The sequence below is a fragment of the Mixophyes fleayi genome, chromosome 3 (assembly GCF_038048845.1).
Source record: "Mixophyes fleayi isolate aMixFle1 chromosome 3, aMixFle1.hap1, whole genome shotgun sequence".
Taxonomy (NCBI): Eukaryota; Metazoa; Chordata; class Amphibia; order Anura; family Limnodynastidae; genus Mixophyes; species Mixophyes fleayi.
The window spans coordinates 54,842,431-54,854,554 of NC_134404.1; the positions used below are offsets into that span (position 1 = coordinate 54,842,431).

General features: G+C 43.1%; 1 protein-coding gene across 1 annotated transcript in view; it reads right to left on the bottom strand.

Moving 5' to 3' along the window:
• The window catches only part of TPO (thyroid peroxidase), a 155,032-nt gene that overhangs the window by 54,268 nt on the left and 88,640 nt on the right, over positions 1-12,124 (bottom strand). The window contains exon 9 of the mRNA XM_075200837.1: positions 4,419-4,544. Coding sequence (XP_075056938.1) covers positions 4,419-4,544 — 126 coding nt within the window. The remainder of the gene's footprint in view (positions 1-4,418; positions 4,545-12,124) is intronic.

Below are 12,124 nucleotides of genomic sequence, written 5' to 3' on the forward strand. Positions count from 1 at the left end.
TAATATCTGAATATTTGTGGTCAATAAAATATTTACCTCTACCTATATTCTAGTGATAGCTGAGACAAGAGAGCAGCCATGTAACTGCCACACAAAACAGATATCATGCCCTCCAAAGCTGCTCTATTTTTTAAATACCACGCAAGACATTTCATTAACCCTGTAGGCATATTCAGCCCCTCTTCCCCCCCCTGCAGACATTGTCAGCCCCTCTTCCCCCCCTGCAGACATTGCCAGCCCCTCTTCCCCTCCCCTCTGCAAACAGTCAGCCCCTCTTAACCCCCCTCTGCAGACATAGTCAACCCCTCTCCCCCCCCTCTGCAGACATTGTCAGCCCCTCTTCCCCCCCTCTGCAGACATTGTCAGCCCCTCTTCCCCCCCTCTGCAGACATAGTCAGCCCCTCTTCCCCCCCTATGCAGACATTGTCAGCCCCTCTTCCCCCCCTCTGCAGACATTGTCAGCCCCTCTTCCCCCCTCTGCAGACATAGTCAGCCCCTCTTCCCCCCCTATGCAGACATTGTCAGCCCCTCTTCCCCCCCTCTGCAGACATTGTCAGCCCCTCTTCCCCCCTCTGCAGACATAGTCAGCCCCTCTTCCCCTCCCCTCTGCAGACAGTCAGCCCCTCTTCCCCCCCTCCTCTGCAGACTTAGTCAGCCCCTCTTACCCCCCCCCCTCTGTAGACATTGTCAGCTCCTCTTCCCCCCTCTGCAGACATTGTCAGCCTCTCTTCCCCCCCTGCACACATTTTCAGGACCTGTGTCTCCCCCCCTGCACATATTTTCAGGACCTGTGTCTCCCCTCCTGCACACATTTTCAGGACCTGTGTCTCCCCCCCTGCACACATTTTCAGGACCTGTGTCTCCCCCCCTGCACACATTTTCAGTACCTGTCTCTCCCCCCCTGCACACATTTTCAGGACCTGTCTCTCCCCCCTGCATGCATTTTCAGGACCTGTCTCCCCCCCCTGCACACATTTTCAGGACTTGTCCCCCCCTGCACACAGTTTCATGACTTGCCCCCCTTGCACACAGTTTCAGGACTTGTGTGTCCCCCCCCCTGCACACAGTTTCAGGACTTTTGTCCCCCCCTGCACACAGTTTCAGGACTTGTGTCCCCCCCTGCACACAGTTTCAGGATTTGTGCCCCCCCCTGCACACAGTTTCAGGACTTGTGTCTCCCCCCCCCCTGCACACAGTTTCAGGACTTGTGTCTCCCCCCCCCCTGCACACAGTTTCAGGACTTGTGTCTCCCCCCCCTGCACACAGTTTCAGGACTTGTGTCTCCCCCCCCTGCACACAGTTTCAGGACCTGTGTCCCATCCCCCTGCACATTTCTTGTCCTCTCCCCCGGAGCACCGTTTTCCCTGTGGAAATAAAAAACACACTTACCTTAGCAGCCTCCGGGAATCCACTGTGCGCCCTCTACAGACAGTACTACGCGCGGCCGCATAGTACTGTCTGTAGAGGGCACACAGTGGATTCCCGGAGGCTGCTAAGGTAAGTGTGTTTTTTATGAATGCGCTGGAGCAGGGCCGCCCACAGAGCCGTCATGACATGTGACTTCATGGCGGCTCCAAAAAATGTATTTAATTTAATTTAATTTTAAACGGGGATCGCAGGGAGCAGGACCGGCCCACTCTGCCATCAGACCTTCTGGCATTAGCCAGAAGTGCCAGATGGCCAGTCCGGCCCTGCCTACATACTTGTCAATCCAAATGTTTATTATAGTTATTTGCAAGAATTGCGATGAGCTCACAGGGCGGCAGCTGTAAATGACGTTTCTATTAAAGCCGACAGTATTATTTGTGGTCTTAAAGGGATAATTTAAGGAGGCGCCGGGTCCACAATGTATTTTTGTAAGGCTTTTACATTATAGAGGCAGAGCCTTCTTAAATTGTCCCTTTAAGACCACAAATAATACTGTCGGCATTAAAAGTAACGTCATTTCCAGCTGCTGCCCTGTGAGTTCGTCGCAATTCTTGCAAATCACTATAATAAACATTTGACAAGTATGTAGGAAAAGTGACGGTGAGGTAATTCTTGTCGGGGCAAGTAGTATCGGGATTGTGGTAGTCGCTGAAATGACTACCACCGCCATAATTATGAGGTATGTGTTTTTTTCCGGCATGGTTTGAGTGCAGTCATTCCTTTAGAAGGCAAAGTTAATGCTAACCGTTACTTAGAGGTACTGTGTAATCTTGTTCAGCCCATGTTGCAGCATATCTTTGCTGATGGGAGGGGTGTCTTCCAGGAGGACAATACCACCATCCACATGGGGGTTGCTCTAATGGTTTGCTGAACATGATACTTATGTTATTCTGGATTTGAATGAATTAGTATGAGTTTATAGGGTATTACTAGTAATTGTATTCTGGATAAAATGTTGCTCGTCCTTAACAGTCTCTGAATTGGAGTATTAAAGAAGCAGATTATAAAACAAATTTTCTTTAACTGTCAGTACAACATTTTGATGTGCAATACTTAATATATGACATTTAGCTATCTGTAAATTTTATATGTATTATATGTTTAGAATAAGAGAATTTGCTTTGTAACATAATTGTATACTTACTCGATCCATCGCTTCTTTTCATTTTATGTTAGTAGGCGGTTAAATATCTTCTAGATCTGCAAAGCAAGTTTGATTGGCCGTTCGAGCCTTAAATACCACAAAACACCCTACTGATCTTTACCTCTTATCAATCTATACTATATGTCAAAACGCGTCAGGTGTTTTTAGTCAATGTGACACTTTTTAAGCTACTCTAAAGTCTGCGGTACCCACACACCACAAACAGTAAAATACCTGGGTTTCAGTTCCATCGTTTACTTGCATGGATATACTTCTCTTCACTTTAGATCTACCCATAAACCAACGTAGCTTCTCCTAATTACAGCAGTCATCACATTGAAAGCAAGTGAATTAACCTGCAGACACGGCGCACACTGTGTGGAGAATGCTGCCTCCTAACCCGGGCGAAAGAGGAAGAAATGCTTGTATATTGTTTTTCATCAGACGCCTTTTTTTCGGATGTTTTTTTGCTGTCTGTGTCAGGTGGTAATCAGTCTTCCTATGTCCATGCAGCCTCATGTGCAGAGTTCTCTCCGCGATATTGAGGTATATATTTTGACATCAGGAAGAGAATAACATTGTGTTACAGCATATGAAACACTTAGGGGCATATTCAATTGTTGGCGTAAACGCCAAAAATCTCGCAGCCCGCGCACTATTACCGTAATAACGGTAATAGTGCGCGGAAAAAACATTATTACGGTAGTTTTCTCGCTGGATTTCAGCTCGCAGCTCCCTGAGCCGCGAGCTGAAATACAGCTAACTGTTAACGTAATAACGGTAATAGTTTTAACGCGGCGAGGGATATTCAACAATTGAATATGCCCCATGGAATTCGTATGAGAAGGCACTCTGGACTCTAAGACGCTGTTCACTTTATATGACTACTATTGTCAGTTGCAACTGCTAGAATTAGCTTTAAGGTGTGCACATCTTACTTATATATTGTATTTTATGCTGTTATTTTTAATTAATAATAATTTTCTTCTCTCATCACTATTTGGTTTATTTGATATGTTTCAGAGTCATTGAGCACCTCTCAATTTTTACTTTGTTTTCACTTCTCTTCGGGTGGTTACAGAGCCCCTTTGAGGCATCCATTTATCTTACATATTCAATAACTATATCTATTACATAGGGCCCCTTTTTAGATTTATGTGATTTTACTTAGTATATATTCACATATACCCTGTTTGTTATATATACTGATGTTGATATAATGATGATCTGTATGTTATGGCTTTCTCAGTCACTAGATCTGAACCAGGTTGATAATTTATGTGATAATCAGGAAAGGCACCTGGGACCACGTTTCCCAGCATCCTCAGCCAGAAGTCAGTTGAGTTACTTTCTAACACTGCCACGCACATATTGGTTACCTGTAACACTGTAACTGAATTATAATTATGCACAAATATTGTTAATGCATTATACACAATCTATTATTATTATTGCATTTTGTATGTATTAACTTTAAGGACACAAATAAGGTGGATGGGCATTTTCCACTAAAGACTAATCATTAATCACCACAATGCACATTTTTGTATGACACTCAAGAAACAGATGTGGCATTTTGCAAATGATTTCCTATAAACAGAGGTCTTAATTAAAATCTTAAGATGGAATGGTTGGCAATGTATGAAGAAGTATTTCTTAGACACCATGCAGTATTCAAAATAAGCTGATATTTTATTTTATGAGCTGTTTGACATTTATTCTTGACAATTCTCTATGATTAACTAGAGACTACAGAAGCTACTTAAGCGCATATGTTTAATGGAGAGCAGAGCAGCACCAGATCCCATTGCAAGTAAATAATGAAGTCAGAATGTATTACCTACACAGGTCCTTTTATCTTCTGCAAGTTCATATGGATCTGTGCATAAGCATTGATAGCTGCCTAATGTATTCTTGCATGTAGCAGAGGAATCACATGGGGGATTCACTTGATCCAAACATTCATTGATATCTAAAGAAAAAGAAAAAATAATATTTCAGTAAATGCATTATATCATTTCTAAAGTTAATAATATTTATTATAGGTGATGGCAAAAGGACCCAGCTTTTCCTTTCTTAGATGATTCAGTAAAATTAGTAGAAATTTGGGCTATCAGTACCTGTCAGGGCAAATAAATGTAATCTTATAATGTAGCCACACAACTGTGCCATATTCTGCTTGTTACTAAGGGCAGTCAAGCCAGCTCTGCTCTGCTCTCCAGCTCAATGGGCTCTGAGAAGGACAAGGAGGACTTGCCACTGATTACTATATAAGTCTTTTTAATTCCACTGGATGGACATCAAATTCTCTGTACAGAGTGAAATCAAAAATCAGTGTTGTCCCTAAGTACAGATAACACCACAAACAGTGAGATGACCAGTCATGGAAGTAGTTCATATACCAACATAAAATTGAAGGCAACCGGGGTTTGGCCTGGTCGGCATGGTGGATGGCAGCATCTCCCAAGCATTTTGGGTCTAGTTGAGACAGAGAGCAATGAGCCCTGAGTTCTGAACTGCCCTAATCACCTCCACTTGTAGGGCAGGAGCTCCCTAGGTAGGCACAGACCCTTCAGGGACCTCTAAGGCTGAGATCTGTAGCTGAGTTCTGTTAATCCGCTCCTGGTTTCAAATCCAGTCTGGGCACAGACTAAGAATGACCAACGTACTGTGCCCATCCACCAGCATAAGACAATCCATTCAGTATTGCTGCTGATGCCCCCCCAAACATGGCAGAGTATACAATTACATTGACTAGTGTTTGGAACCACCCAGGCTGTCTCTTTCTGCAAACTTACAGACTAACCTGATATTGCAATAACAGGCTTCCCAACATTGCGTTATATGTATATATGCCTGTACACCACCACCATCTAGTGGTAGTTCTTCAAACTGACCGACTTTTATATTCTACTACCTCTTATAGACTCTAACTAAAGTGCGATTATTTCTCCCGGAAGTATCTTCAACTGACTATCTCCACCTCACGGTGACAAGCCGAGACATCCAGCCTGTTCTCTCAATGCCATTTAATATTGATCATATGCTTCACTTCCTTGTTGGGAATGACTCTCTGAATATGTCTTACTAACATGCCCCCTTGGGCGTTGGGGGGTGGAGCAATTCGTGGCTACGCTATTCATGTGATAATGTCTGCAAATATTCTGTGTTACATCAACTGCTAAGTGGCTTTAAATGGGGAAGGATAGGGGAGACCCCTCAAAGAAACAAAAGAATCTATGACGCACGCAGCATTCCATCAGCTCTTCTCCAATACTCACTCTCTCCCTACCCATACAAACTTGAAAAGTTGAAATCATATTACCAAGAGATTGCTATTCAGTCCTAAGCACCAGTATGGACAGAACTTCCTCTCTGGCACATCCCTCCAGCCTTGTTGACATCCAGTGTTCGAAATCACTAACTTATTCCCTCAACCTCCACTTTTCATTCAACTCACTGAAAGTTTTTGACTCCTTCATTGCCTAATTTATATTCTAGAATAGGAATGATACTGCTCAGTCTCTACCTAGCCCTAACTTGAGTCATGATCAATGAAGATTTCTCTGACACATTCAATATACAAAATAGCACCGGACAAGATTGCCCACTTTCACCCCTTATCTTTGCTGCAGTGATCAAATCTGCTGGCAATGACAGGATACATCTGATATAACTGGGATTGGGATAGCTCAACACAAGTACAAATTGTCACTTTTTGCTGACACTCTCACAGTCTGCAATCTCCCTCCAGAATCTCATGTACAAGATTATTGAAGGCTATACCCAATTTATACAGTTCTAAAATTAACTATTCCAAATCCGACATCTCTTACATTGTGAAGCAAGATTCACAAGCTTTAAAAAGCAGGTCCTGTTTTAAATGGCAGCAAAATAAAATAAAATATCTGGGGCTCTACATCACTTCTCTCTATAGTAATCTATTTGAGGAAAATTCTCTGCTACTTTTTTTTTAGATATTAAAAATTATCTGAACTCCTGGAAAATATATATCATTTTGAGGCTGGGCAGGATCATAACCATTAATTTGATTCCAGTCCCTATTATTTTATATTGCTTACAAAGTCATGTTCCCTATGTCAGTATTCAGCACTATCCAGTGAAGTTCCTCTGTCCCAAGAGGTAGATCGTCTATCCTCAAAAAAACCCCACAAGACTCAGTGGCAAATAGTTTCCTTACATGATATCTATTAAGTTGCCTTACATCTAATCCACATTGTAACTACCTTTTCTTCTCAAGACACAATGGACTGTAATATATAAAATCACATAGTATTGGCTGAGATAAAACAGATAGACCTCAGGAACAACCAACCTACCCTTAGGTATGGAAATATTGGAAGCATATATCACTAATATTCTCTTTCAGAAGAGCTTGCTCTCCTTAGCAGCCACCATGTTTCAGTGTGAAATAACATAGAAATGACACTGGGAACTTATTCTTATAGCTATCAAAAAAAGGTGGAATTTAAACAAACCTACTTTTATGAACACTTCCAAATAAGACAATTTCTTTACACGTTTCCCCATAGCAAGGTCTTCAGAAAACCATCCCTGTTTGAAGAACTTTTCTTAAGGTCGACCCATCCCCAAGAAAGCCTGGTCTCTATCATATATATATATATATATATATATAATTTCCCATCCCTGAATATCATCATAACAAGGAATTGAAAAGAGATCTAGGGCCCCTCCTGAGGAGGATGAAAGGAAGACATTAATGAAGGAGTTGCATACATCTCTCCATATAAGTCATCTAACTCTTCTCCATATATGGTGGCCCAACCCACATATACAGGGCCGGATTAACCCGAGGTCTAACTGGGCTACAGCCCAGGGGCGTCGGGTATCCAGGGGGCCCTTGAAAGTATTCAGCAGCATTATTGATCGGACGGGGGCGGGGGCGTCCCAAGCCCGATCAATTATGCTGAGCACTTTCACTGCGGTCCTTCCCCGGCGCGCTGTAGTTTCCTTACTGAGGAGATCTCGTGAGTCTCACTCTCAGAAGGAGGTAAGTGACTTGGGGGCTGGGGGCGGCTCGGCTCACAGGGGGGGCCTCACCAGTGAGGTGGCTCGGATCACGGGGGGGTCTCTCCGGGGGGGCTTCACGGTGGAATGGAGGCCCCCTTAGCCCAGGGGCCTCCATTCCCTTAATCCGGTCCTGCACATATAGTTCCATTTTAGGTCAAAGCAAAACACTTAGATAGACACTCTAATATAATAATATATCAAAAGACCCTTGGACTTGCCTCCTTTGCACCCCAAATCCCCAAAACACTGACAGTTCATCCAGTAAAGTATTCTCACATATTCTCTCAGTGCCAAATGTGTAATTGCCAAGGCCTGGATACAAACTGAACCTCCATCTATGACCACCCTCAGCAATCTTATTTGTCTCACTGCAAGTGTAGAACCTCTGGCTCTATGTAGAAAGGGATGACTCCTATTAACTATTTCCAAACAAGCAAATCTGCTTAAGGAACATTCTACATTATCTTCTAACAAATATCTGCCGCCAGTTGGGAGACCCTCTCAACGACAGAGTACCAACTGCATAATTCCTTTAAGAAGAAGGTGCCTTCTCCTATTTCCTCAAACACCTTCCTTCTTTATATTAACCTAGCATGAGCATGAGCCATTTTACATTTTAAACCCCACAGAGGTTAGAGGAGAAAAGAGAGCTGGGGTAGCCTAAAACAGCAGAGAAGGAGGTAGGTGTATATCTGAGAAGTACCTATTCCACCATACTAGTGTTAATGGGACTACGCTTCATTGTACAGCAGATTTCTGAAAATTTGCAAATAATAAAGGTAGTGTGTTTCAAAACCATAACTAGATTTTATATTGTACACTATTCAGCTAGATATGTTTAGTACCATAAATACAAAAAACACTTCCAAACCTGCATCCTGATAATCTTCCTACCTTGATTACTGTTGGTTTCTCAGGATAGATCTGTGTTTATTTCAGGTTTGTTTCCTTTGCTTTACACTATGCTTTTTCTACTGTATCTTCTGGAATTGTGTTACTCATTCACAACACTTGTCATACATTACTTGCTTGACATGTACAGAGGAAACATCCTTTATTGCAGGTCTTGGCTTTCATTGCTGAATAATTAGTAAAGTCAACAGCACACCTTTTCTAATAAAGAATAATGGTTGTAGAGATTTGTTGCTACAGAGACCTTGAATACAAATAATTTAAGCCAGGAAATATCATGGTCTGTTCTGCATTCTGTAGAGGTGAGGCTGGGGAGGGAAGGAGCATACTAACTTAGGCAAAGTACAACAAAGGCATCTTTATGCAAATGAGGCTCATGTAGACCTGCAGAAACACATATACACCTGATATGAGGCTTATCTATTGCACCTGCTACTGGGCAGGTGCAAATACACGCTGGCGATAACTTGTGGTAAACCAGGCACATATACTACTGATTTGGATGTGTACGACTTAGCATATGGAAGGAAATATGCCGTTTTTCCCTGCTCTTTTTTTAAGATTAAATTGCACCCATTTTTGCCCACACCTGTGCATTAGCCCCTGTGAGTACTGTGAACATCTTCTCCTATTTCAAATTATGCTTTTGCTGTGTTCAACATCCAACTGTTTTCAACTCATGTGGAACTGAACACGGGTGCAATCGAATGATTGTGTATATAAATCCTAACGGTGGTTGTCATGTAAGCAAGCACAGTATTGTATGATGAATCATCATCATCATCATTTATTTATATAGTGCCACTAATTCCGCATAAGTACTGATGACACCCAATAAATCTGATGCCCCCACTGTGGGTGTGGTTTTTTGTGACAAGAATGTAATACTGTAGGTGCTGTAAATTACTTAGATGTAACCTGGAGATAAGGTTCTGCAAGCTCAGATCAGAATGTGGACTCACTGCTCAAACTTAAGAAATAGCAGTAAACATTCACGAGAGTTGGATGATGTAATGACAGACGACTATTGCACCTGGTACACACATCATCTGGATGTCGGTGTGGTCATGAGTTAAAGTTTGAGTTCTTCTCAAGTTGACTTTTCCATTCATATCAAGTACTGATCTCTAGGACCTTCAAGCCATTTGAGATAGCCTTCATCTGTCCGGAAGTCAGGTGGACAGAGAGTAGTGACTTGCACCATAACTGTAGGGGTAGTAAGCTGTATGTGAGAGAAAAGCTAGTCTGAGAGCTAAGACAGAAGCTTAGCATCTAATTAAACCACAATGCAGAGCTGAGAAGAATCTTAGGGGGCTTCCAAGCACCAAGACCAACATTGTCTGTACAACATCCAGAGAGAATGCAGAAACAGGCTACCCAAGCCAAGGGAAAAGAGTCCTACTTAATTGTGGACTGTGTGTTGCCTATGCAACAGAGAGAACAGTTGATAAAGAGAGACAGTGTGGTAGGTTGAGAGGCGGAGTGACAATCCCCAAGACCACTGAGTGTCAGCTCTAATGTAAACCTGTGAACTACTAATGACATTATTTATTACTTATTGAAATGCTGAAGAATTAAATTAAAGATCATGATTTAATCGAGAGATGGTTTGACACCTTATTTTTTTACATCTGTGTTTTGTACTGCACTACTATATCTGTGTCATCTGAACCATTGAACTGGTTATTAAACTTGCATGTGCAGGGGCCCTTTTTACACTTTAAACCCCACCAAGGGGTAAATGTATCAAGCTGCGAGTTTGCAACTCCAGCGATTTTCTCAGGAGAGTTGAAACTAGCCGATGTATGAAGCTGAGTTTTCATACAAAATCGCCAGAGTTCTGCTTCTGTCAAAATCGCTACTTGCAAAATCGCCAGAGATCAAACTCACCACTGTTTGCCACTGCAGCTATACAGCTCTCAAATGTATGAAGCTGCGAGTTAGCAAACTCAGGAGAGTTTGCTTCAAAACACGCCAGATACAACACGCTGCTTGATAGCATCGTGTTGTACAAACACATCACTGTTACACTGCCCTGGCAGTGTTAAAACTGTAAAGAATAGATAAAAGTTGAAAAAAAAAAAAAAGTGTGAGGTCCCCCCACTATTAATGCTTAACCCTAGTGCTGCCTGATTAGTGATGGTCCCATGAAAATCGGGGAAAAATTTTGCGTGGGGTCCCCCCGATTTTCACTTTACCAGCACTAGGCAAACCAGCCAGGGTTGGCGGCACTATAGCAGGGAGACACGCGGCAGGGGTCCCCCTGCCATAATGACTAACCAACCCTAGACTGTTCAGCGCTGGGCTGGATTCCCTAGGGAGTGGGGTCCGCTGAAAAAAACGAGCGGGCCCCCCCCCCCCTAGAAAGAACCAGCCCAGTGCTGATAGCACTAGGGCTCTTCCTACTACCCCTGGGCTGTGGGTAGTAGGGTAATACGGCGTAAAGTAGTAAAAAAAACAAACTGACACCAATTTTGTTTGTGGAACTACAAGTCCCAACCAGCCAGGTTGCCAAAAACAGTGTGGCCATGCTGGTGCTTGTTTAAAAGAGGGTGGTTAATGTCTTTATTGTGGGTTTTATTATTTTTAATAAATGTATGTGGTTTATAAGAGGGTGTTGTGGCTTTGTAAACTTTTTTCCTTGTGGAACTACAGGGCCCAGCAAGCCAGGGATGTCAGGTCATGTTGGCACTTGTGGTTCTCCAAGTGCCAACATGCCCTGGCTGCCGTGGGTATGCTGGTGCTTGTAGTTATACAAGCACCAGCATGGCCACACTGTTTTTGGCAACCTGGCTGGCTGGGACTTGTAGTTCCACAAACAAAATTGGTGTCAGTTTGTTTTTTTTACTACTTTACGCCATATTACCCTACTACCCACAGCCCAGGGGTAGTAGGAAGAGCCCTAGTGCTATCAGCACTGGGCTGGTTCTTTCTAGGGGGGGGGGCCCGCTCGTTTTTTTCAGCGGACCCCACTCCCTAGGGAATCCAGCCCAGCGCTGAACAGTCTAGGGTTGGTTAGTCATTATGGCAGGGGGACCCCTGCAGCGCGTCTCCCTGCTATAGTGCTGCCAACCCTGGCTGGTTTGCCTAGTGCTGGTAAAGTGAAAATCAGGGGAACCCCACGCAAAAAATATTCCCTGATTTTCACGGGACCAGCACTAGTCAGGCAGCACTAGGGTTAAGCATAAATAGCAGGGGGACCCCACGCTTTTTTTTTTTTTAAACTTTTATCTGTTCTTTAACATTTTAACACTGCCTGGGCAGTGTAACAGTGATGTGTTTGCCAAACACAGGAGAGTTTGCTAAACTCGTCAGTGTTTACATCGCTCAAAATCCCCAGAGATGACCAGCGATTTTGAACATGAGTGTCAAAATCGCAGCTTGATTTCCATTTTTTTAAAAAAAAAATCGCGGGAAAACACCCGCGATTTGCTGCGATTTCAACACGCTGGCAAACTCGCAGTTTGATACATTTACCCCCAAGACTTTTAGAGGAGAAAACAGGACTTAGATAGCCTAAAAGAGACCAGAGTAACAGGTAAGTGTATGTGTGAGAAGCACCTAGCAGAAATTTTCGGCTGACAATTC